Raw genomic sequence first — 26,762 nt, 5'->3', positions numbered from 1 at the left:
GCCCACCGCTGAAAAGTGGATGGAAATTGCTGACAAATTCTGGACAGTCTGCAATTTCCCCAACTGTTTGGGAGCTGTTGATGGTAAATACATACGGATAATCAAAACCAAAAGAACTGGATCTGAGCACTATAATTACAAAAAGTACTTTTCAATAGTACTCATGGCCATTGTGGATGCCGGATGTATGTTTGTAGCAGTGGACATTGGAGCATTTGGCCGTGGTATTGACTCCCAGGCTTATAAAAACTCAGACATGGGCCGGAGGTTGTATGGCAACCAATTTAATTTCCCTATGCCACGGCCTCTTCCCCACACCGAAGCTCCGCCACTGCCCTTTGTAATAGTTGGGGATGAGGCTTTTCAAATGTGCGTAAACCTACTGAAACCCTACCCCAGCCGTGACTTGGACCACACCAAAAAAATCTTTAATTACAGGCTGACCAGGGCCAGAAGAACTGTAGAGTGTACTTTTGGGATTCTTGCGTCCAGATGGCGAATTTTCGGCACAGCCATTAATCTTAAACTTGAAACAATGGATGAGGTGGTGAAGGCGTGTGTGGTTCTACATAATTTTGTGATGGCTAAAGAGCACCCGACCTTTGAACTCGATGATGCTGCTCCTGCACTATGTTTTTTACGCTCCAATAAAATAAAAAACTTCCCATGTATACCTGTGAATTCATGATGTTCTCACACCTGAGCAGGTAAATACACATATGAGTTAAACTGCAGCATCGCTAGTCTGCGTGAAATATATTGGTACGTAAGCAACGCTGCAGGTTAAATATGATATGTGTATTAACCAGACCATGATTGATAAAAAGTTATGATTAGAGTTGAGCGACTTTGGTAGGATCGGGTTTCATGAAACCAAATTCATTTCAAATGAAACTGGTCCGACTAGTGGAAAAAAAGTCGGAGTTTCGTTCAAAACCCGACCCCAATGCAAGTCAATGGGGAATAAAAGTCTGCATTGAGTGGATGAATGTAATCCGCTCAATGCCGACTTTTATTTCCCATTAACTAACATTGTGGTAGGGTTTTGAACGAAACTCGACTTTTTTTGCCCGAGTTTCACCAGTTTGTGTTTCATGAAACCAGATCCTTGTCGATCAACTCTAGTTAGTGTACTAGGCCTTGGTATTTAACATATGACGTGTATTTACCCATCAGTGGATTCAACACACACGTAATAAGAGTATGTTGTTAATTACAAGGTATATCAATAATCCCCCTTGCCTAGTATCACAATAAGTGAAATGAGGATGGTAAAAACAACAGCCAATCCTCAAAACACTTTTTATGACATCTTGCAAAGTTTAAGGCGCATTGTGTGTACGGCGCAGTGTGTGTAGGCGGCACCAAAAACATTAATCAAACTTTGTTATGGTGAACCAGAAATTTAAATTTATTTTTAACCAAAAAAATTATAAAAAACTTTATTTTTTTCTGCGTTTGGGGTCAGATGGTTGCAAGTTGGGGGTGTGCAGTGAAGATGAACAGCTTATAGTCGATGAAGGTGTTCTAGGGGAAGGGGCAACAAAACTTGTGGGGGAAGGGAGTCCAGTTATGGGAAAGGAACTAGACACTCTAGGAGGAGAGGACAGAGGTTCAGCTACAGTGGTCCTAACTGTTTGTCTCCTTAAACTGGCCTGCCTGGATCTACTTTGCCCCAATGCCCGCCTTTATTGTTGGCACCGCCTGGAACTTTGGGCAAATAAGGAATATGGGTCCCCCGTCTGCTGCTGTGCATGCTGCTGCTGTGGCTGCTGCTGATGCTCTGTGGTGGCGTTGGCAGTGCTTGTCCTTGCAGGAGGACTGGTGGCGGCAGTGATGGTCCAGGTTTGCGGAGTGGTGGTATCAGGGCTACTACATGTTGTAGTGTTTGCGGCAAGGCTGTTCCACGTTTGAGGAGTGGTTACTGTGGCTGTGCTCCAAGCATGCATGGGGGTGGCGGTGGTGCTCCAGACAGGAGCAGCGATTGCCATGGTAGTGTTGGTGAAGTGACCAGCTGCACTCAGACTTGTGGTGGTGTAATGGTGGATGTCCTGGCTTTGAATAGAGTTGTCCGTGCAGTGGTATGCAGCACAAGTCGGTAGTGAGGTGAAGCGAGTCAATGGTGGCACAGTTGGAAATGACACCACTGACTGCTGCCCGTACCGTTTATGCTGCATAGCCTGCAAGAAAGCATTGTTGCAGGCCTGCAGCACACTCAGCTGTTGCTCAGGACTAAGGTGTTCCGCCATGCCCTTTTCAATCTTACTAAAAAAATGGTGCGCTGGTCTGTTGAGGTCGGCCTCCAGACGGTCAAGGCGCTGTTCAACAAAATGTAAGCGGTGTTCCATGTGGTTAAAACCACGTTCCATGAGTGAAAAACCGCTTTCCACTCTGTCTGACAGCAACTTGAGGCTGGCATTAAAGGCCTCACTCAAGTGCATAAACTCGGGCAAGACATTCCTGTCCAAGGCCCTCTGCCGCTGGCGGGTAGTGCCCGCATAACCAGTGGCAGAGACCTGGGACAGGGGAACACCTGATGGACCAGCTTCCTGGTCACCAGCTGTGTGTGTGGCTGACCTGCAAGGTGCTTCCTGGCTGTCGGATGGCTGGGACGGGTCAGAGACATCCGATGAAGGACCGCTCCAGGGCCAGGTTGCAGGGTGCTGCTCCAGGTGCTGTGGAAGAAAGGAAAATCATTACTATCATGCCTTTATAAGAAGCATCAGCTGTGGATTAGAAAAACACACATTAATAAAAATAAAAACCCAAAAATTATAATATTACGATCTGGTGGCAAGGACCGGTCTTAGGAACTGCAACGCTTGATAGTACCGGTATCTTGTTCTTGTCCTTGACGCAGAACCACTGCATACCTGGCCCTCAGCACGAACATCACTGTTGAAGCGGTCCTTGATCGAGCGCCAACATGTTCGGACTTTGTCCACTGTTGGAAAAACAAACAAACAACATTTAACAATTGTGTTTGATGCATGACATATGCTATCACTAAACCCTACAGTGCCATCAAGTACAATAGTCACTGCGGCACAATACAGCAATACAATACCCAAAGCAGTCACTGTTGAGCCAGATGACACTGTTGGGTTTCCTGCTAGAATATATCTAGCACGAAACCCAACAGTGCCATCAAGGACAATAGTCACTGCCGCACAATACAGCAATACAATACCCAAAGCAGTCACTGTTGAGCCAGATGACACTGTTGGGTTTCCTGCTAGAATATATCTAGCACGAAACCCAACAGTGCCATCAAGGACAATAGTCACTGCGGCACAATACAGCAATACAATACCCAAAGCAGTCACTGTTGAGCCAGATGACACTGTTGGGTTTCCTGCTAGAATATATCTAGCACAAAACCCAACAGTGCCATCAAGGACAATAGTCACTGCCGCACAATTCAGCAATACAATACCCAAAGCAGCCACTGTTGAGCCAGATGACACTGTTGGGTTTCCTGCTAGAATATATCTAGCACGAAACCCAACAGTGCCATTAAGAACAATAGTCACTGCGGCACATTACAGCAATACAATACCCAAAGCAGTCACTGTTGAGCCAGATGACACTGTTGGGTTTCCTGCTAGAATATATCTAGCACGAAACCCAACAGTGCCATCAAGGACAATAGTCACTGCGGCATAATACAGCAATACAATACCCAAAGCAGTCACTGTTGAACCAGATGACACTGTTGGGTTTCCTGCTAGAATATATCTAGCACGAAACCCAACAGTGCCATCAAGGACAATAGTCACTGCGGCACAATACAGCAATACAATACCCAAAGCAGTCACTGTTGAGCCAGATGACCTGTTGGATTTCCTGCTAGAATATATCTAGCACAAAACCCAACAGTGCCATCAAGGACAATAGTCACTGCCGCACAATTCAGCAATACAATACCCAAAGCAGCCACTGTTGAGCCAGATGACACTGTTGGGTTTCCTGCTAGAATATATGTAGCACGAAACCCAACAGTGCCATCAAAGACAATAGTCACTGCCGCACAATACAGCAATACAATACCCAAAGCAGTCACTGTTGAGTCAGATGACACTGTTGGGTTTCCTGCTAGAATATATCTATCACGAAACCCAACAGTGCCATCAAGGACAATAGTCACTACGGCATAACAGAGCAGGGAAATACTTGCTAAATGCCTTTTTGGAGGATGCAGTGGCGCTGTCCCAGCCATCCATCAATGCTGCGGCCACCTCATTCCATAGCCGCCGGGTCACCACATTGTCCTTGTACAGCCGGTCACGGTTGTCCCACAACGGGACATGCTCCTGGACTAGGCGGATAAGGTGCTCATTATCCAGGTAGACGTCTTCATCCCGTTGTGGAACCTAGACAAAACACATTCATTAGAATATTCAAATTTTGTGTGAATAAAAAGTTACAAAAAAATCCAGAAAAGAGGAATTATAGAAGATAAAAAATAAAGAACATTGCAAATCATTTGATACTTACATTCCGTATCACCACCGGGACTTGGCTTGGCTGCTCCTGCCGTTCGCCCTCACTAGTCGCGTCCGCTGAAGATGACAATGTCTGGAAAAAAAAACAACAAACGTTAGAGATTTTGAGAAGCAGCAGATATACTTACCAAATGCACGAAAATAATCACCTCACGGTCTGCTTGCACCAGTTCCTGCCGGGATGGTGAATATTCCGATTCCGAAGACATACTGCATGTAAAAATAATACAAAGCATTAGTACATATACAATTTAAAAGGATAGGCATACATTTTTTTAGATGTAATAATACTCACATTCTTGCCGCTGAAGCTGGAATTCAAAATGGGGTCTTCTTTTACAGTCTTTCTGCTCTCCAGGCTGTCTCTATAGTTATGGTACAGTGCTGGCAGACACCTCCTTTTATATAGACATGTTTTTTTTTAGGTGGGGATTTTTATAACAAGTCTAACCAATGGACACCAAAAAAACGCATGCGCAAAAAAACCGCATACATGCGCATGCCTATGCGCATGTGTGCGCACCCATAGGCCATAATGGTAATTTTTTGCGCAAAACGTGCTCATACATGCGCATGCGTTTTTTTTAAGCGGTTGGGCAGATCAAAAAATGCAACATGTAGTGTCTGGAAAGTTAGGACGCACACCTTAAAAAAACGCAGCGCACGAAAAACGCATACGTGCGCATGCCAACGCGCACGTATGCGCACCCATGTTAAATATAGGGGGGAAAAACGCATGCGCACGTATGCGCAAAAACGCAGTGCAAAAAAACGCAAATGTGAAACCAGCCTTAGAAGAGTTCTTTTAAAATGGTACAGCATCAATGTATACATATGTGTATACCTCATTTGAATTAGAGTTCTAGCCTTCATTCAGACATACTTACAGGGTCGGTACAATCTTCCTCAATGTACCCACTGTTGCCTTTGATATCTTAAGGGGCATAATAATGTTTGTTTTTCTGATTCTGTATGAAGTCACTTGTAGTAGAAAAAAAAAAAAAAAAAAGCCCTTTCTAACTCTCTCATTTACTGCAATATGAAAACATTTGATGCTGTACATTACCACATTACCAGAAGTTAACATGTCACTGTCGAGGCATTTTCACCTTTCTGTCGTAGTCAGGAATTTTTTTTGCCATGACTTTCACAGGATTCTACACCATATAGTAAATTTAAATTTTATTCTAGGCCCCTAATTTATTTCAGGTCTCAACAAATCCCTAAAGCTTTTTCCAACATCAGAAACGACCCAAAAACAAATTGACAGACTAGACCCCAAAATTAATTCAGATACTAAGCTAAATCTAGCCGACTAACAAGTCAGGTAACTAAATGAGATCCCCAGACCAGGTCAACTCTATAAATGAAACTCTAGGAAAAAAGCGAAATGATGTCCAATAATTGCAAATTTTATTAAAGTGAGTATAAAAGAATATAGCAAGGGGGGCAGGAAATCAATGCCAAAAAGGGCACAACACAAGGGACATAAAAAATACAATAATAAAAATGAAGTAAATACTAGGGCATGTAAAGATAAGCAAAATTAAGTATCTTACATGAGGCATACACAAAGTGCCAGTGCATAAAAGTGCAAAATAATGCTCAATAATATAAATACATATACAAAAAAAGACTTGATAAAAATAACGAGCCAATGCAATCAATGTAGAGTCTGTGCAGCAATAATAATAATTACATAGCAAGATCAAAATGGATTTGGTGCAATAATGAGAGCAAAAATGCATAGATGAGTCACAAAGGGGTTAAAGGGTAAAGAGGAGTGAAGTGCTTAGTGCAGTTCCTCATGTGGCAATGGAGTCCACTTCACTAGTATTTTGGGATTGTGAATGATCTTTTCCTTTAACTTTTTGGACCATATATTGACAATCCCAGAATACTAGTTAACCTTTTGGCTATTGCCCATGAGGAATGGGCTAAGATTCCTTAGATACGGTATCAGAAGCTGATGTCTGGCTACTCCTCTTGTTGCAAACAATCAAATGGATACAGAAAGAGGGCAAAGGCATTAATGTTCCTACAGATACATTTTGAAACAGAGGGACCAATTTATCAAAGCTTTCTCACCAGAAATCTGGCATAAAAATTTTGAAAAGGTCCAACATTTAGGTGCAACTCGGAATTGTGCCTAAATTTTGTGACTTTTGATATGTTCACGCTAGTTTCTTTCAACTCCATCGAAATGGGCTAGGCTGGTACAGAGGCACATAGCTCGTCTAACTTATGATTCCCTGTGCCATAAATTTCACTCAGAAATCTCTTTCACAGAGATGTACCCCACTTGTCAGATGCTTCTGATTCATGAAGAGACATGCACTTCTTCATGAATCGGGAGCATCTGAATCCAGCCCTCATCCTGTTGTCTACGCCGGTCTTCATGAATTGGGCCCACAGTTCACAAGTTCAGCATTAGAATAAGACTGGCTATACTTCCAGAATATTGCAGAAAGAGAATGTTTTGGAAGAACTACTGGAAAGTGGCCGTTACAGTTGCCTGACTTGAACCACATTACAAATATTTTAAAAATTTGAAGAAAAGATTGCAGCATCCCAACCCAAGAATATTAGATAACTGGATGGCATTGCCTATGAGAAATTGACTTAAGATTCCTCACATATGGTGCCAGGAGTTGCTGTTTTGCCATATATTAAGTTTGCAGCACGTTAGAACAGCCAAAGGATGCTCTACTAATTATTGAAAATACTTGTTATGAAGGGATTGAATAATTCTTAGACTGCAGTAGCCAGTGGCCTTTTGTGTTGAATATGGAGAACCCACTTGTTATAATATTTGTATTGAGCTATTTAAATTGATTTGGTTTGAATGATTTATAGTAAACAGCTGAAAGGTGGTACATTTTCCTAATAAACCTAATTTGCAAAGGGGGTTGAATAATTCTGATTGCAACTATAAAGTAATACAAAGTAGTAAACTGTAAATACTCTTCTCAGTAGGCCCAGCAGTGTTTTATATTTAATAAAGTGTAGCCCTTTAGATTGTCATTAATGTCCACATGAACATTAGTTAGAGTTATTTTTGTTGGCAGTACATAATTGTCATAAATAATGCCATCTTTTCTCTCTGGTAACATGGAATATCGGCAGGAAGTACTTATCTAGCTGTATGGAACAGTTTTAGAATTTATGACCTTTCTATATTGGTTTTCTTCTGCACGTAATTGACATATCCAGCTGTTTGTCGAGAATCCCTTAGAAGAGGACACTTGATAGATTATAAATGAAGTGTTATATTCATTTATTTATAATTATTTTCTCTGTCAGAAATTCAATTTTTCAGTAAATTTATCAATTGAGCTACCGTATATTTGCGAAGCATGGTGAACAAAATATGTTAGGGGACTTCATCAAACAACATCACAAATTATAACATTAGTTTCATTCTCCTTTTACATATAATACCCTTAACACAGCTCAGAATGACTGTTCAAACTAAGCCCTGCTGCTTCGTACTCCACGGCAGGGATAATCATTTATATACAAAAAGATAATTGATGCACCTGGATATGACATTGTCAACGCATGAAGCCGCCCTAGTGCGGGTTAGAGTAAATTGCAGGAAGAAATGGAAAAAATCTCCAGCATTGAAAACAAAATAAATGTAAGTAAAACTTCACCTTTATTAAAAGCATCGTATAGCTTGTTCCCCACATAGAACTGATGAAACTGACACGTTTCAGCGCTTAAGCCTTAATTTAGGGCTTAACCGCTGAAACGTGATGATTTGACCAGTTCTCTATGTTTTACAAGCTATGATGCTTTTAGATTGAAGAAAGGTGAAATGTTACTTCCATTCATCTTGTTTTCAATGCTGGAGATTTTTTCCTTCCCACCTGCTTGTCTTCCTCCTATCTTCTCTGATTGGCAGCTCTGGCTTCATAGAGAAGGGAGGAGATAGATGGAAACCAAGCAGGTGGGAAGGTGTATGTAAATGTTTGGCCTTGCCATGAAGCATCAGGCGCCTGTACTTGGCTTGGCCAGTTATTCTGTTCTGACAGAGTCCCTTTAAACATTGTTTTTCCATCTACTTGATCAAAAATCCAGTCTGCAAGATTTACTAATCTTGTCTAATTTTAGGAGATATAAACTTAGACTAGACAGTCTGAAAATGTGTCAAATTTCTCACCGTAGCTCATGTCTTCTACATTTGGAGCATCCTTACATCACCTATAAGATCACCCCTTACCACTCCTATTAGTTTAATCAGTTTGTGAAAAACTTTGGTGGATAGTGTCACATTTTCAGCCATTTCTGGGCAGTTAACACCCCTTTGTAAACAGGCCTCACCTCTTGCCCAATAAAGGTATCTAAAACAATTCTATCCACCGAAAACTCCTGTTTTGGATGACTAAATCCTGCACGCTAACCGCAGGCCTATTTTCATCTTTAGGACTCTTTCTTTTCTTATGTATGCCACTAAATATCAACATGAGTCAATCACATTATATGGCTGCAACCTTCTTCTTCAGGTCAGAGAGTGATAGTAGTTATGGCAATACTTTCGCTGCTATTGCAGATATCTACAGATATTCTGGCATTGAATTCCGCTGCTGAGATTATTCAGCTATTTAATGTGAAATTCTTTTGCACTGATGAAAAGGAAAAACAAAACAAGCTTTCTTGAGAATATGTGGAGTTTAATTGGAAATTGCTGGAGTTATTTTTTCTCGAAAGAGCATAGCATGATAAACAGATTTTGATAAGATTGGTAAAAGAACAATTTTCTAAATTAGATATTGATTATTTCATGCTCCTCAATTTTGTTGGTTGTGTGTTTGCAAAGAGATAACTCTTGGTATGAATGCCTAATAATAATAAAGAGTCACATGATGTGTCATAAAAAGCATCCTAGATTTTATTTTATCGATAATATTATTTATTGTGCAGTCAGTGTAATAATATACATGGAGTGCTCAACCAAAAAAGGACATCTGCATACTTGAAATTGTTGTGCTTGTATCATTATTTGACAGCTTTAGATTTTGGCACATCACCAGCCTTTTTTTCAAGGGCTGGAATTAATCAATAAGATATTTGTAACTTTGTAAATCCCCTTAAAAATACCATTGGCAACTTATATTTTCAGAATATAAACTGGAAGCTACTTTAATCAACATAACAGCATTTGGAACATTAGTTAGCATTCCTGCCCCCAAAGGCAATTTATGCAGGATAATTTTGCCCACGGAAAACATTAGTGGCCAGATGTGCAATATCCGTAAATGTATTCATTCGTTGCAAACATAATTCTTATGTAGACAAATCTTGCTAGCATGTATGGAATCTTAATGCAATAAAAAATCAAATTGTAAAACTGTAATGGTTAGAAATTAGCTGTATACAGTATGACATGTAGGCGTGATGTACTTTATAATCCAATGAAGCGGTAATTATTATCTCCAGTGTTACTGTAGACTTTACGTATAGCACTAGTGTTTTAACCAAATGAGTACCATAAGTTTCCTTGTTCCTGCCCCTTTCTTTACTTGATTCTTCTTCTTTAATAGAGGGATTCCAGGAAAGAACTGTGGAACCATTATTGTAACTGCAGAAGAGCTGAATAATTGCCGAGTAAGTAGCTTGTTCATTCACTTTTTCCCCAGTATTGTAGTTAATTAATGTCAATTTTTCACTAAATCACCAAGGTTGTTTGGCACATCTGTAAGTTAAAATAAAAGTTCTTATTTATTTAAAATTTTTATTAAAAAGACAAATCCCTTGATTGGCGCATTTCCAGTGTAGTGCGCTCCTTAGTCATATTTGGAGTGTCAAGTAAAATTATTTAAAAGCATGACACATAAAAACGTCATTATAGATATATAAATGTTAGAAGAATTTGCACCACGTAATCGTAAAAATACTGCATATAAACCATGAGTTTTTGTATATATACAAGATCATTCTTAAAATACATGCCATATAAAAACATCATTAGGCTGTGTTCACACGTTGCGTTTTTTTTCGCATTTTTTTCACGGATTTACCAAAATATCCACTCAAACGCTTAAAAGAAGCTTCCCATTCATTTTAATGCATTTTGCACTTTTCGTGCATATTGATGCGTTTTTTTCCACGAAAAAAAACGCTTTGCGGTAAAAAAACGCAGCATGCTCATTAATTTCACGGTAAATTCCGCATTTCTGGCTATTTTTTATGTGTCTGGGGACGTGCGGAAAAAAAAACATAAAACGCGCGTTTTCTGGGAAGGAGTCCTGTTTTTATGCAGAAATTATCTGCATACGTGTGCACATAGCCTCACAGATATGTAAATGTTATAAGAATTTGCATCACGCCAATCGTAGAAACACTGAATATTAACCATGACTTAATATATATGCAGTATTACATTCCTGAGATTCATTCCATTCCGGATGGCAGGGTTTTCAGGAATGATCTCTCGTGTGCGTGTATGTGTGTGTGTATATGTATGTATATATATATATATATATATATATATATATATATATATATCTCAAAGAGTTTTTTCATGACTATGAGAATTGTAGACTCATTCTGAAGGCATCAAAACTATGAATTAACACATGTGGAATTATATAATTAACAAAAAAGTGTGGGACAACTGAAAATATGTCTTATATTCTAGGTTCTTCAAAGTAACCACCTTTTGCTTTGACTACTCCTTTGCACACTCTTGGCATTCTCTTGATGAGCTTCAAGAGGAAGTCACCGGAAATGATCTTCCAACAGTCTTGAAGGAGCTCCCAGAGATGCTTAACACTTGTTGGCCATTTTGTCTTAATTCTGCGGTCAAGCTCAACCCCAAACCATCTAGATTGGGTTCAGGTCTGGTGGCTGTGGAGGCCAGGTCCTCTGGCGAAGCACCCCATCACTCTCCTCCTTGGTCAAATAGCCCTTACACAGCCTGGAGGTGTGTTTGGGGTCATTGTCCTGTCTAAACTTTTGGTCTGTGTGTGTGTGTGTGTGTGTGTGTGTGTGTGTGTGTGTGTGTGTGTGTGTGTGTATATATATATATATATATATGTGTATATATATACACACACACACTAACACACACACTGGGCCATTTCTATGGATACACCCAAATAAAATGGGAATGGTTGGTGACCCAGATCGGCGCGCTGAATTTGCAGTATGGGCAAAGCAAATATTGGAACAGGACCCTCAGTTTACACAGAACATTATGTTTAGTGATGAGACCTTTTTGAGTGGGCCATTTATGTGGATACACCTAAATAAAATGGGAATAGTGACAGTTTTCTTACGTAAGGTGTCTTGCATTGAAATCTGCAATGACCCGGGTACTGCGTTTGTAGGGTCTGAGCAGGTTCACAGGACGCAGTGACGAGACACGAGACAGGGTATGGATTGTATAATCAACCTTTATAACTTGGAGCCGCAGGGCTATGCTGAACCAATAAAAAGAGGTAACAACAATTTGTCCTCGCAGGGACTCAAAACAAATAAACAAAATATTTTATATTAACTGGGAGCAACCCGGCTAGTCCGGGTGTCGAAGGATGGAGTAAGACAAAACTAGGGTACTTATTCCTATAGGTCACTTATCCTTCCATGCGTAGCTCGAAGTCGCAGATGGGGCCGCTTAGAGGTCGCTGATGCTGACACCTCGGTATTCCGGGGAGGTTTGGGCACAACAGGCCCTGGGGAACCTATGCCGGTGAGGCGCAACAGACCTTGAGGGAACTGTGACGGTGGGGCGCAACAGGCCCTGAAGAAACTGTGCCGATGGGGCGCAATAGGCCCTGAAGAAACGGTGCCGATGGGGCGCAATAGGCCCTGAATAAACTGTGCCGGTGGGGCACAACAGGCCCTGAAGAAACGGTGCCGATGGTTGCAACAGGCATCTCCTTGCAGCTCTCGTCTCACCGCGGAGTTATGACGCAGTCTTTAAATATAACCGTTCACCAACCTCTGCTCAGGGTCCCTTAGCAAACCGGATGGGGGCCTCTACAGCCACCTGTAGCGAGGTGGCGTCCCCAGGGGCTGGTGATGACAGGGCCGCAACTGGGGGAGAAGGCAGGGGGGCAGTGTCCTGACCGCTGTAGCGGAATGGTCTGTTGTTGCAGCGGTCACTGGAGGTCGCGGACTTGTGATAGCAGGGAGGGAAACAGTGGGGGCGGCTGTATGCGACCGTATGAGGGGAGCAGCCACCGGTGAAAGTCTCTCACATATCACTAGTCGGTGAGTGCGCAGCTTTCCTTTCACAGACCCTGTCGGTCTCTCCAGAACACAACGCCGGCTCCTTCGGTCCTCTCTGTCTCACACGGCTTCCTGCCTGTTGTCCGGCTCTCTGTCAACTGACTCCTGAGCGCGCCCCCTGCTCCTTTTTTCCTAGCCCTGCCCCCTGTTGCCCTGACAGCCTTAGTCGTGTCTCTCCCTTTGTCATCCCCCTGGTGTGATTCCTTCAGGAACCCTGATGGCGGTCCCCTTGGTTCCGGCCCAATCACTATATGGGAGTCCTCCTCCCCACACGTTCACCAGACATCAACACAATTTCTATCTGCTCCTCACGTGTTAACCTCTGCGACATGTTAATGGCTGTAAACAAAGAGAAACTTGAAAATAACTCATGAAATAATAAAGTTACGTTAAAACCAAGGACACCATTGTTTTTCTTGTGATTTCTGAATAAGTTTCACGTGTCACATGACCCTCTTCCCTTTGAAAAAAATAAAGTTGGATCTAAAATGACCGACTTCAAAATGCCCGTCATGGTCACCAGCTAGCTTGAAAAGTTTTACCCCTCCCATATACTAATGTTCCACAAACAGGAAGTTGATATCACCAACCATTCCCATTTTATTTAGGTGTATCCATATAAATGGCCCACCCTGTGTTTTATACATATATATATACTGCTCAAAAAATAAATGGAACACTTAAACAATAGAATATAACTCCAAGTAAATCAAACTTCTGTGAAATCAAACTGTCCACTTAAGAAGCAACACTGATTGACAATCAATTTCACATGCTGTTGTGCAAAAGGAATAGACAACAGATGGAAATTATTGGCAATTATCAAGACACACTCAATAATGGAGTGGTTCTGCAGGTGGGAACCACAGACCACATCTCAGTACCAATGCTTTCTGGCTGATGTTTTGCTCACTTTTGAATGTTGGTTGTGCTTTCACACTCATGGTAGCATGAGACTTACTCTACAACCCACACAAGTAGCTCTGGTAGTGCAGCTCATCCAGGATGGCACATCAATGCGAGCTGTGGCAAGAAGGTTTGCTGTGTCTGTCAGCGTAGTGTCCAGAGGCTGGAACCAGGAGACAGGGTAGTACACCAGGAGAGGTGGAGGGAGCCGTAGGAGGGCAACAACCCAGTAGCAGGACTGCTACATTTGCCTTTGTAGCAGGAGGAACAGGAGGAGCACTGGCAGAGCCCTGCAAAATGACCTCCAGCAGGCCACAAATGTGCATGTGTCTGCACAAACTGTTAGGAACTGACCCCATGAAGATGGTCTGAGGGCCCGACATCCACAGATGGGGTTGTGCTCACAGCCCAACACCATGTAGGATGCTTGGCATTTGCCACAGAATACCAGGATTGGCAAACTCGCCACTGACACCCTGTGCGCTTCACAGATGAAAGCAGGTTCACACTGAGCACATGAACAGACGTGACAGAGTCTGGAGACACTGTGACCGGTTTGGCTGTGGGTCAGTAATAGTGTGGGGTAGCATTTCTTTGGAGGGCCGCGCAGCTCTCCATGTGCTCGCCAGAGGTAGACTGACTGCCATTAGGTACCGAGATGAGATCCTCAGACCCCTTGTGACCATATGCTGGTGCAGTTGGCCCTGAGTTCCTCTTAATGCAGAACAATGCCAGACCTCATGTGGCTGGAGTGTGTCTGCAGTTCCTTCAAGATGAAGACATTGAAGCTATGGACTGGCCCGCCCGTTCCCCAGACCTGAATCCGATTGAGCACATCTGGGACATCATGTCTCGCTCCATCCACCAACTTCACGTTGCACCACAGACTGTCCAGGAGTTGGCAGATGCTTTGGTCCAGGTCTGGGAGGAGATCCCTCAGGAGACCATCCGCCGCCTCATCAGGAGCATGCCCAGGCGTTGTACAGTAGGGAGGGAGGTCATACAGGCACGTGGAGGCCACACACAATACTGAGCCTCATTTTGACTTGTTTTAATTACATTACATTCCACTTTAATTTTGTGTGTGACTCCAAATCCAGGCCTCCATTGGGTAATAAATTTGATTTCCATTAATGATTTTGATGTGATTTTGTTGTGAGCACATTCAACTTTGTACAGAGCAAAGTATTCAATGAGAATATTTCATTCATTCAGATCTAGGATGTGTTATTTGAGTGTTCCCTTTATTTTTTTGAGGTGTGTGTGTATGTATATATATATATATATATATATATATATATATATATGTGTGTGCAGGTTTTTTAGCTCAGTGTTGATATGATTGTATATTGTAAATCCTTGTGATTTTTATATATCCTTATCAGTGTCTTCATATTTGACTGGCTGTCATAATTTAAATACTTTCACTTGATACTCCTTCTACAGCTATGATTTCAGAACTCCAAGATCGTTGGAAACGCAGCAGTTTGTTGATTTGTCTTTTTAATGTGAATTTAAAAAAAGGATTATTTTTTATCATACAGATGTTGCAAACAGACTACTTTTGTCATTTGTTGGAATATATCTGGTGGTTACCGAAAGATTGGCACTCAACAAATACTGTAAATATCGCTGGTAACTGATATATGGGAAATGTGGTGATATATAGGTGAACTATATGCTTTACGATCATTGTTTATTGGGCTGTAGGGGATTTGAGGTGCTTGAAGTATATTAAATTATTATGGTATTTGCACATGCTGCATAATGGTACGGAAGATAGTCACACTATTCCTGCAGTGTAAAACGTGCATATACATACTTGGATACTCTGGCAAGATAAAAATAATTCTAATGGCCATGCCTTCATCAGCAATAAAGTTAACATGGCTAGTGCTGTTTGTAACCCGTACAGTACCTGCAATTCAGTGTTACAATGGAGCTGCTCCTCACTGCTCTCCCTTCCTTCTGGGAATGTCTCCTTCTCTATGGCCCAAGGTGAAGGGGCATGGCCTGCTTCTGGAAGCAGCCAGCCCCTATAATGTTTTATTATCTGCAGTCTGAGGTGAGGGGACTTGGTGGAGGCATGGTCTGTTCCTGACTTTTAGTAGCAGCCAGCCCTCTGAAAATGTCTCCTTGTCTTGAGTCTCTAGTGTGGGGGCATGGTGCCTTCTGGTTTCTTAGTAGCAGCCAGTCCCCTGATAATGTCTCCTTGTCTGCAATCTGAGGTGTGGGGGCATGGTAGTGGTATGGCCTGTTCCTGGCTTCTAGTAGCAACCAGACCCCTGATAGTGTCTCCTTGTCTGCAGTTTGAGATTAGGGGGTGGTGCCTTCTCCTGGCTTCTAGTAGCAGCCAGTCCTCTAATAATGTCTCCTTGTCTGCAGTCTGAGATTAGGGGGGTGGTGCCTTCTCCTGGCTTCTAGAAGCAGCCACCCCCGAAAATCTTTCCTTGCCTGCAGTCCAAGGTGAGGGGGTGTGGTGGAGTCATGACCTGTTCCTAACTTTTATTAGCAGCCAGCCCTTTAAAACGGTCTCCTTGTCTTCAGTCTAAGGGCCCCGTCACACACAGCGAGATCGCTAGCGAGATCGCTGATTGTGACGCATCAGCGATCTCTCCAGCGATCTCACTGTGTGTGACATCCATCAGCCACCGGTCCCCACGCCGGGTATCGCTGATCGTGCAGGATCGTCCTGGGCCATTTTTTGATCATTAGTCTTCCTCTGGCCAGCACGCATTGCTGCGTGTGGCAGCGGGAGACCAATGATCAGCGACAGTGCACGCTGGTATCTAGGTTAAACAGCGGGTAACTAAGAGCTGCGCGGCTCTTGGATACCCGCTGTTTACCCTAGATACCAGCTTGCTCGCTGGTCCTGATCGCTGGTGAGTCTGTCTATGTGACAGGTCACCAGAGATTAGCCTAACTATGTCCCAGCGATCCCATCCATGTCAGATTGTTGGTGGAATCGCTGGGACATCGTTGTGTGTAACAGGGCCTTAAGGTGCGGGGGCATGGTGCCTTCTCCTAGCTTCTAGTAGCAGCCATCCCCCTGATAATGTCTCCTTGTCTGCAGTCTGAGGTGTGGGGGCATGGTAGTGGTATGGCCTGTTCCTGGCTTCTAGTAGCAGCCAGTCCCCTGATAATGTCTCCTTATCTGCAGGGCTACAAGCAGGGAGCAGACCATGCCCCTGCCACGCTCCCTCATCTCAGACTGCAAACAGACATCAGGAGGACCCAGTGTCACACTGAACTGCAGATATTGTGAGGGTTACAAACCGCACTAGCCATGTTAAATGTATTGTTTCTGAAGGCATGGCCATGAGAATAATTTCTAATCTCCCTCGAGTTCCCCTTTAGCACAGCAATTTTCCATTATGACGTCAATGAAATAACCTGCAGAAAAACTGACAAAATAACTGTGACATGCAGCAGTTCATAAATCGTTTGGCATAGGTTACTGGTTGTACACCTAATATACCGTAAGTCGCATTATGTGCACTATAAACAATATACAACATAGGGGTACTACAGTTAATGCATTCATTAATGTTATATTCACTCCTATTAATTCCCTCTTCTATTTTTTTTGGTTTGCTTGGTGTATTTGCATGGTGCGCGTTTGTGGGTGCCAGATTTGAAAACTCTCCTCTTCGATAACCATATACTCCAGTCTTGTTTGTTCCCCGTTACCGGACTAGAAGACAACATTCCAGCTAGTTAGGGTGGCATTTTACCTGAAAAATTACAGCCATCACATATGAAATCACAAAATACAGGATCCTTCTGTAATAATGGACCATGCACACTAACTATATCCCTTTTCTACAATAAAGACAAGGTTTTAAGTCCTGTCTATGTATCTGTTCCCTTGGAACTCTTCTTGGAGCCTACGTTATAATTGAGTTTGGGATCTGCACTCTACTTTTGTTCACTGAATTTCTGAGTTGGCTAACGTTATACGTGCTGCAATAGAATGCTGCCTCATATATAGAAATTGAAATATGGGAGCTAAAATATACCCTTTCTAACAGCATGTTATAACGTTTAATAGCACATTGCATTTTCCATGCACTTTAAAATACACTTTAAACAAACTCATATTTGTCATCACACTTTTGCAAACTGAAATGAATAGTATGTAAAACCTGGGGAAGAATTTAAGGTACCGTATGTATTGTAGTGTATGTAAGTCAGGCTAAAAAGGTAATTAATCTTTATTAAAATGTGATTTGTCAATAATATAGAAAGTGTTTATTATTCCAATAAATCACAATAAAATAATACATTGATTTCTAATTAAACACCTCAAAATCAAGTCTAGAGTTTAGTCTTTTTTTTTCTGACTTTTTCCATAGCTGGCTTTGTATTTAGCATGCTTCTTTTGTGATATTAAATAAAAAGTGATGGAAGAAAAACTATTTGCTAAATGAGAGGATCTAAGCAAAATTTAGTTTTCAGTATTATACCTTAGGCCCAGAGGGATGTGTCAGATCAGCCATGCACAATAATGTATGACAGTAGGCTGCCTAAAGAAGTTAGTGTGTTTTCCTAGCGTAAGGATTTTTCTCTTTTCTTTTGTCTTTCTCTCATTACTTTTTGAGATGACAAACCTGAAAATAAAACTGAATATCTTAAGAAGGTGTACTAATAAAAGTTAAGCCCAAAACTCATTCATAATCTTGTAAAAGGTAACTATAAACTGAGACTATATTAATATGATGATTTTCGTGGAATACAATATAAGGGAATCTTAACAGTATCAACTCCTGAGATCCATTATTACAGTGCCTTGCAAAAGTATTCGGCCCCCTGGATCTTTTCAACCTTTTCCCACATATCATGCTTCAAACATAAAGATACCAAATGTAAATTTTTGGTGAAGAATCAACAACAAGTGGAACACAGTTGTGAAGTTGAACGAAATTTATTGGTTATTTTAAATTTTTGTGGAAATTAAAATACTGAAAAGTGGGACGTGCAATATTATTTGGCCCCTTTACTTTCAGTGCAGCAAATTGACTCCAGAAGTTCATTGTGGATCTCTGAATGATCCAATGTTGTCCTAAATGACTAATGATAATAAATATAATCCACATGTGTAATTAATTCTCCGTATAAATGCACCTGCTCTGTGATAGTCTCAGGGTTCTGTTTGAAGCACAGAGGGCATCATGAAGACCAAGGAATACAACAGGCAGGTCCGTGATACTGTTGTGGAGAAGTTTAAAGCTAGATTTGGATACAAAATGATTTCCAAAACTTTCAACATCCCAAGGAGCACTGTGCAAGCGATCATATTGAAATGGAAGGCGTATCATACCACTGCAAATCTACCAAGACCCGGCTGTCCATCTAAACTTTCATCTCAAACAAGGAGAAGACTGATCAGAGATACAGCCAAGAGGCCCATGATCACTCTGGGGGAATTGCAGAGATCTACAGCTGAGGTGGGACAGTCTGTCCATAAGACAACAATCAGGCCTACACTGCGCAAATCTGGCCTTTATGGAAGAGTGAAAACGTAAAGGAGCACCCCAACAATGTATAATAGATCAGTAATATACAAAAATAAATAAATATTTAATAGATTAGCAATGTGTCCCTTTAAGGTTGGATGGCAGACCATCCGGTATCAATGAACAAGAAGAAACTACCATGTGATGTGCATGAACCACAGATTAATGAATGTGTAAATATGGAAAATAAATATAATCAAAATAATGTATCACAAAAATATTTATTATAAATTTTAGCACAATATACGGCAACAATATATAAAAAACATATAAAATTATTATATGATATGGCAAAAAAACACCACAATGTATTAGTAATTATGTACTTTTGTTAATTACACCACTGCGCAGGAAAATTTGAAGTGAAGAAAATCAAGAATATATATATATAATATAGTCCCCAAATAAGGTAACAAAAAAAGTAACAATGTTGGTGTGTGAATAAAGTGAAAAACAAATAATAATACACAATAAAAAATATATATTGAACACTATGTAGCAATTGTGATAAAATAACATGTGTATTAATAATAAAGTGACACAAAAGTGAAAAATATAAAACAAAAATAATAGCTACTGTAATGGTGAGGTAAAAAATACTGCTAAGTTCACATGGAAAGTGCTCAAATGTGCAATAATGAAAAACACGTTCCTTAAACTGGGAAAATACTATGCCAGTACATAAAAAATAGCGCTCAATAGTAAGACATGAAAACCCTGGAATGATTAAACATGTAGCGCTATATATTGAATCAGCAAGAAGGTGCAATCCACAATAAAAAGCGCCTATGTAAAGAAAATGTCAAGAGCGCTATATATAGTAAGTAAATTGCTCAGTGCTTCTATGACATAGAGGGCATATGACCCAATTTAATATGATAGATAACCATAAAGCGCTATGTATGAACCATAAGCCAGCACAAAAAAAAATGCTGTGTTAAACTGTGCAGTAAACAAAAAATCAAGTGCTTAATAATAAAGTACATTAGCCAATGTAATGGATTAAAATGTCATGTAGCGCTGTATAGTAGACATGGACCAGCGCAGGAATACAAACTATAACATTGTGCAATGAGCTGAATATCAGGTGCTAGACTATAATGTGGTGGATTAAATGGCCATATAGCACTATATAGTAGACATGGGCCAACACAAGACTAAATCTAAGCCAGCACAAGACCAGATCTATGACATTATTGAATGAACAAAATGTTAAGCGCTCAATGGTAAAAAAGGCATATAACTCAATAAAGCATAGTATATTACCCAGTAGGTGTAGAGCAGTGGTGGGGGCGAATTGCCAAAGTAACGTGCCCCGACGCGCGTTTCGGAAGAACTCCCCTGACGAAGGAGTTCTTCCGAAACGCGCGTCGGGGCACGTTACTTTGGCAATTTGCCCCCACCACTGCTCTACACCTACTGGGTAATATACTATGCTTTATTGAGTTATATGCCTTTTTTACCATTGAGCGCTTAACATTTTGTTCATTCAATAATGTCATAGATCTGGTCTTGTGCTGGCTTAGATTTAGTCTTGTGTTGGCCCATGTCTACTATATAGTGCTATATGGCCATTTAATCCACCACATTATAGTCTAGCACCTGATATTCAGCTCATTGCACAATGTTATAGTTTGTATTCCTGCGCTGGTCCATGTCTACTATACAGCGCTACATGACATTTTAATCCATTACATTGGCTAATGTACTTTATTATTAAGCGCTTGATTTTTTGTTTACTGCACAGTTTAACACAGCATCTTTTTTTGTGCTGGCTTATGGTTCATACATAGCGCTTTATGGTTATCTATCATATTAAATTGGGTCATATGCCCTCTATGTCATAGAAGCACTGAGCAATTTACTTACTATATATATAGCGCGCTTGACATTTTCTTTACATAGGCGCTTTTTATTGTGGATTGCACCTTCTTGCTGATTCAATATATTGCGCTACATGTTTAATCATTCCAGGGTTTTCATGTCTTACTATTGAGCGCTATTTTTTATGTACTGGCATAGTATTTTCCCAGTTTAAGGAACGTGTTTTTCATTATTGCACATTTGAGCACTTTCCATGTGAACTTAGCAGTATTTTTTACCTCACCATTACAGTAGCTATTATTTTTGTTTTATATTTTTCACTTTTGTGTCACTTTATTATTAATACACATGTTATTTTATCACAATTGCTACGTAGTGTTCAATATATATTTTTTATTGTGTATTATTATTTGTTTTTCACTTTATTCACACACCAACATTGTTACTTTTTTTGTTACCTTATTTGGGGACTATATTATATATATATATTCTTGATTTTCTTCACTTCAAATTTTCCTGCGCAGTGGTGTAATTAACAAAAGTACATAATTACTAATACATTGAGGTGTTTTTTTGCCATATCATATAATAATTTTATATGTTTTTTATATATTGTTGCCGTATATTGTGCTAAAATTTATAATATTATTTTTGTGATACATTATTTTGATTATATTTATTTTCCATATTTACACATTCATTAATCTGTGGTTCATGCACATCACATGGTAGTTTCTTCTTGTTTATGGAAGAGTGGCAAGAAGAAAGCCATTTCTCAAAGATATTCATAAAAAGTGTTGTTTAAAGTTTGCAACAAGCCACCTGGGAGACACACTAAACATGTGGAAGAAGGTGCTCTGGTCAGATGAAACCAAAATCAAAATTTTTGGCAACAATGCCAAGCGATATGTTTGGCGTAAAGGCAACACAGCTCATCACCCTGAACACACCATCCCCACTGTGAAACATGGTGGTGGCAGCATCATGGTTTGGGCCTGCTTTTCTTCAGCAGGGACAGGGAGGATGGTTAAAATTGATGGGAAGATGGAAGGAGCGAAATACAGGACCATTCTTGAAGAAAACTTGTTGCCTGTTGAGAGTCTGCAATAGACCTGAGACTGGGACGGAGATTTGTCTTCCAACAAGTCAATGATCCCAAACATAAAGCAAAATCTTCAATGGAATGGTTCACAAATAAACTGTTAGGCATCGGATTCCTGCAGCTGCACAGCAGGAATCCAGAGCCATACATCCAGCGGTCTGCCATTCCTTTCCGACCGCTCAGGAACCTGCACAGTAATCTCGGCGATCCAGGCGCCCTCCTCAGACCAGCTCTCTGAGTCTGTATGTTGCTGCCACCTCTGGACCAGCAATGGTAGCGCAACCTGCTTTGCAGGAAACCACTCCAAAGGCTAAATCCTCCTGCTGCGCTACTGGGCATGCCCACGAGATGATCTCCCAGTGGAGATCGGGGTCACGTGCTTAGGTCCTTGTCCTGATCTGATTGGCCCATCTCAGAGGTCTGGAAGGTCCCGGAAGCACATGGCTATAAAAGGCCCGCATGGCCGCTCGCCCATGCGCTAGTTTAGACTATACTTGCTATGTGTGAATGGTGACGGATGTATGATTTTGGTGACTGACTCATTTGAAACCCCTTCCCTCTGATACTACGCATGTGGATAGGGAACTAGAGAGATAGTCAGCGCCAGTCAGTGGCAAGCTATAGGCCACAGTGCATACCGCACCTCTGCACTAGCGTCCGATGGTGTCACGCCTGACGGCACTATCGTATAGCAGCAGTAGTTACCGCCGCGCTGCAGTTAGGAGCACTTACTGGCGTCCGCGGTAGCGACGCCGCACGCACAGTAGGTCAAGACGGACACCGACCTCTGTCTTGGGCCGTGTCCTGTGACTATATACCGTGTGTGCACTCCAGCTGAGATCTGTGAAGCTAACAGGCTCGGCGTTTATGCTTTAGGGCCTCTGTGAGGTTAAGAGTCCGCTCTGCGCACCCCAGGTGACGTTTAACCCGGGCGCAGTATACCGCCATATAGCAAGTCCGCTATTACTCAGCAGCAGTTGTTACACCTACTGCACGGTGGACCCCGGGCGGCGAACTCACTTCCTATTATTTATATTTAGTGCGTTCCGCCGTACCTAACATTATACTAGCACCAAGGTCTGGCTAGTAATGGCGGACCTGCAGCAGCTGCAGCGGTACATTCGGCCGCTGGAGAAGCAGGTTGGCAGCTATAGAGAGCTCCACCTCAGCTGCGAATGCTACGGTAGCCGCTGCTCAGTCGCAGAGGCTGTCTCACACGTGCCCACACTCACGCCTATGCGGACAATATCTCGCCTCCCGCTCCCCGACAAGTTTTCTGGTGACAACGCCACCTGTAGGGGATTCGTGAGTCAGTGCTCTATCCAGCTTGAGTTACTGGCTGCACGGTTCCCTACAAAGCGGGCTAAGGTGGGGTTTATTGTTTCTCTTTTATCTGGCAGGGCATTAGAGTGGGCTACGCCATTGTGGGAGCGTGACTCCCGTGGTTCAGGGGGCTGCTCAGTTCCTCGCGGCTCTGAAGCAGGTATTTTTGGGACCACGGATCACGCACGACACCTCTCTCCAATTATTGGCCCCTACACAGGGGTCTCTCTCGGTCAGCCATTATGCCGTCCGATTCCGGACATTGGCTTCCGAACTAGAGTGGCCCGATAAAGCACTCATCCCTGTGTTTTGGAGAGGGTTAGCTGAGCATGTCAAAGATGCTCTAGCAACCAGAGAGGTCCCCACAAGTCTGGAGGAAGTGATTCCCATCTGCACCCGCATTGATCTCCGGTTAACGGAGCACGGGCTGGAACGTACGCAATCCAGACGAAGGGTTAACTTGGCTCCCACCTTCACCGAGCCACTAAGATCTTCCGCTCAGGAGCTTACATCCTCCGAACCTATGGAGGTGTCTCGCGCCGCCACGTCCGGTGCAAAGCTCCGCACGTTGTTACCGGTGCCGGCAGTTTGGTCACTCGGCTAGCACGTGTCATCTGCGGTCAGAAAACCGATCACGCCCAGTGGTTGTAGGTGGTGGTCAGACAAATATGAAACCCTTTTCTCCCAAACCGGTATTCCGAGGGACAATAGATAGTGGGGCCTCCACCTGGGAGGTAGAGGTTACCATGGATTCCGGGGCTGAGGGGAACTTTATGTCCTCGACCTTCGCCCGGAAACACGCTATTCCACTGATGTTACTTCCTCAACCTCTGACCATCAGGGTGGTTAATGGTGCACCTTTACCATCTCAGGTGACCCACCAGACAGCCCCACTCGGGCTCTCAATCTCACCCTCTCATCGTGAGATTCTGTCCTTGTTCATTTTGCCAGATGGCGTCGACCAGGTGCGTCTCTGAGTTCCCTGGCTCCGTTGTCACTCCCCTCATATTGATTGGGCTTCGGGGAATATACTGGGTTGGAGCAAGGATTGTGAGGGAAAGTGCCTGAAGGGCAGTGTTCAGGTAGCTTCCACTGAAGTGCCCGCGGATCTCTCCTCGCTTCCTAAACCATACCACCAGTATGCGGACGTCTTCTCTAAAAAATCTGCAGAGACGCTCCCGCCGCACCGTCCTTACGATTGCCCGATAGATCTTCTGCCAGGCACGGAACCTCCTAGAGGCTGTATCTGCTGTCACTCCCTGAGACAGAGGCTATGTCTCAATATATCCGGGAGAACCTGGCTAGAGGTTTTATCAGAAAGTCGGTGTCGCCGGCTGGTGCAGGGTTGTTCTTCGTGCAGAAGAAGAGCGGAGAGTTACGTCCCTGCATTGACTACTAAGGTGTCAACGCCATTGCAGTTAAAAACAAATACCCTCTCCCGTTGATCTCTGAGCTATTTGACAGGTTGCGAGGGGCCCGGATCTTTACGAAATTAGACCTACGGGGGGCGTACAACCTGATCCGCATTCGCGAAGGAGACGAGTGGAAGACAGCCTTTAATACCAGGGATGGCCACTATGAATATCTGGTCATGCCCTTCGGCCTTTATAATGCGCCTACTGTCTTCCAGGATTTCGTTAATGACGTCTTCCGCGATATGCTCTCCACCTCGGTGGTGGTCTATCTGGATGACATCCTCATCTTCTCGCCAGATTTGACCTCCCACCGGAGAGACGTTTGCAGGGTCTTCGACCGTCTGCGGGCGAACTCTCTTTTCGCCAAGCTGGAGAAGTGCCAGTTTGAGCAGGAGTCCTTCCCGTTCCTGGGCTACATCATCTCGGCCCAAGGGTTGGCTATGGATCCGGCAAACTGCAAGCGGTAATGGACTGGCAGGAACCACGCTCACTCAAAGCGGTGCAGCGCTTTCTAGGGTTTGTCAACTATTACCGCCAGTTCATACCTCACTTCTCCACACTGGTAGCTCCTTTGGTTGCTCTCACAAAGAAAGGAGCTAATCCTAACGCTTGGTCTGAACAGGTCTCCAAGGCCTTCCCATCTCTAGAATCCCATTTTGCTGGCGTTCTCATCTTACACCGTCCCGATGTGAATAAACCGTTTATCCTGGAGGTGGATGCCTCTTCCGTCGGTACAGGAGCAGTCCTTTTCCAGAAGGATGCTCAAGGTCGGAAGCATCCCTGTTTCTTCTTCTCTAAGACCTTCTCACCGGCGGAGAAGAATTACTCCATCGGGGACAGGGAGCTGCTAGCAATGAAGTTGGCCTTTTCCGAGTGAAGACATCTCCTGGAGGGAGCCCGGTTTCTCTTCCAGGTGTATACGGACCATAAAAATCTGGTCTATTTACAAACGGCCCAGCGCTTGAACTCTCGTCAAGCTAGGTGGTCGCTCTTGTTCTCCCACTTCCGCTTCACCTTGCACTACCTCTCTGGAGAGGAGAACGTCCGTGAGGATGCTCTCTCGTGCTTGGTGGTCTCAGCGGAGGAAGGGGAGGCTGAGCCACGGTTAATTCTCTCTCCGGAGAGCTTTACGACCGTAGCTCCAGTTGCTCTCGAGTCAGTGCCACCGGGCAAGACCTTTGTGCCTCCTCAGCTACGGCCAGAGGTTCTCGCCTGGGCGCACGCGTCCAGGGTGGGTGGTCACTTTGGCAATAAGCGGACCACAGAACTCCTGGCAAGGTCGTATTGGTGGCCGCACATGGCTCGAGACACTAAGGAATAGATACAAGCATGCGTCTTGTGTGCACGGAACAGGTCCTCTAGACAGAGGCTGGCTGGGTTATTGTACCCTTTGCCGGTGGCGGATAGACCTTGGGAGATGGTTGGCATGGATTTTGTGGTTGGCCTGCCCAAGTCTGGTGGCAGTACGGTCATCTGGGTGGTCACCGACCATTTTTCTAAAATGGTGCATCTGGTACCACTCGCACGGTTGCCTTCCGCTCGTGGTCTTGCCACACTATTCATAAAACATGTATTCCGTCTGCATGGCATGCCAGACAAAATTGTCAGTGATCGAGGTCCCCAGTTCGCGTCCCGGTTTTGGAAGGAGCTCTGCAACCTGTCCACTGCTTACCATCCCGAGACTAACGGCTTGGTTGAGAGAGCCAACCAAACCTTGGTCATGTACCTGCGGCATTTCGTCTCTGCCAGGCAGGATGACTGGGCATCCTTGCTACCATGGGCTGAATTTGCCCTGAATAATGCAGTGGCTGATTCCACTGGTCAGACGCCGTTCCTTCTAAATTACGGCCAGCATCCGCGTGTCCCTGTCCCAATGCCAGTGTGCTCCGCTGACTCCAGGGTGGCAGACTGGGCAGTGGAGGCTTGCGACATT

The 26,762-nt window shown here is 43.1% G+C and overlaps 1 protein-coding gene across 1 annotated transcript in view; it reads left to right on the top strand.

Moving 5' to 3' along the window:
• CPNE8 (copine 8) overlaps window positions 1-26,762 on the top strand; it is a 468,537-nt gene that overhangs the window by 243,765 nt on the left and 198,010 nt on the right. The window contains exon 7 of the mRNA XM_073573517.1: window positions 10,052-10,115. Coding sequence (XP_073429618.1) covers window positions 10,052-10,115 — 64 coding nt within the window. The remainder of the gene's footprint in view (window positions 1-10,051; window positions 10,116-26,762) is intronic.

This window comes from Dendrobates tinctorius, unplaced genomic scaffold (genome assembly GCF_039654945.1).
Source record: "Dendrobates tinctorius isolate UK_male_01 unplaced genomic scaffold, ASM3965494v1 ptg000035l, whole genome shotgun sequence".
Classification (NCBI taxonomy): Eukaryota; Metazoa; Chordata; class Amphibia; order Anura; family Dendrobatidae; genus Dendrobates; species Dendrobates tinctorius.
Note: the sequence above shows the minus strand (reverse complement) of the source record. Positions and strands in the feature narration are given on the sequence as shown.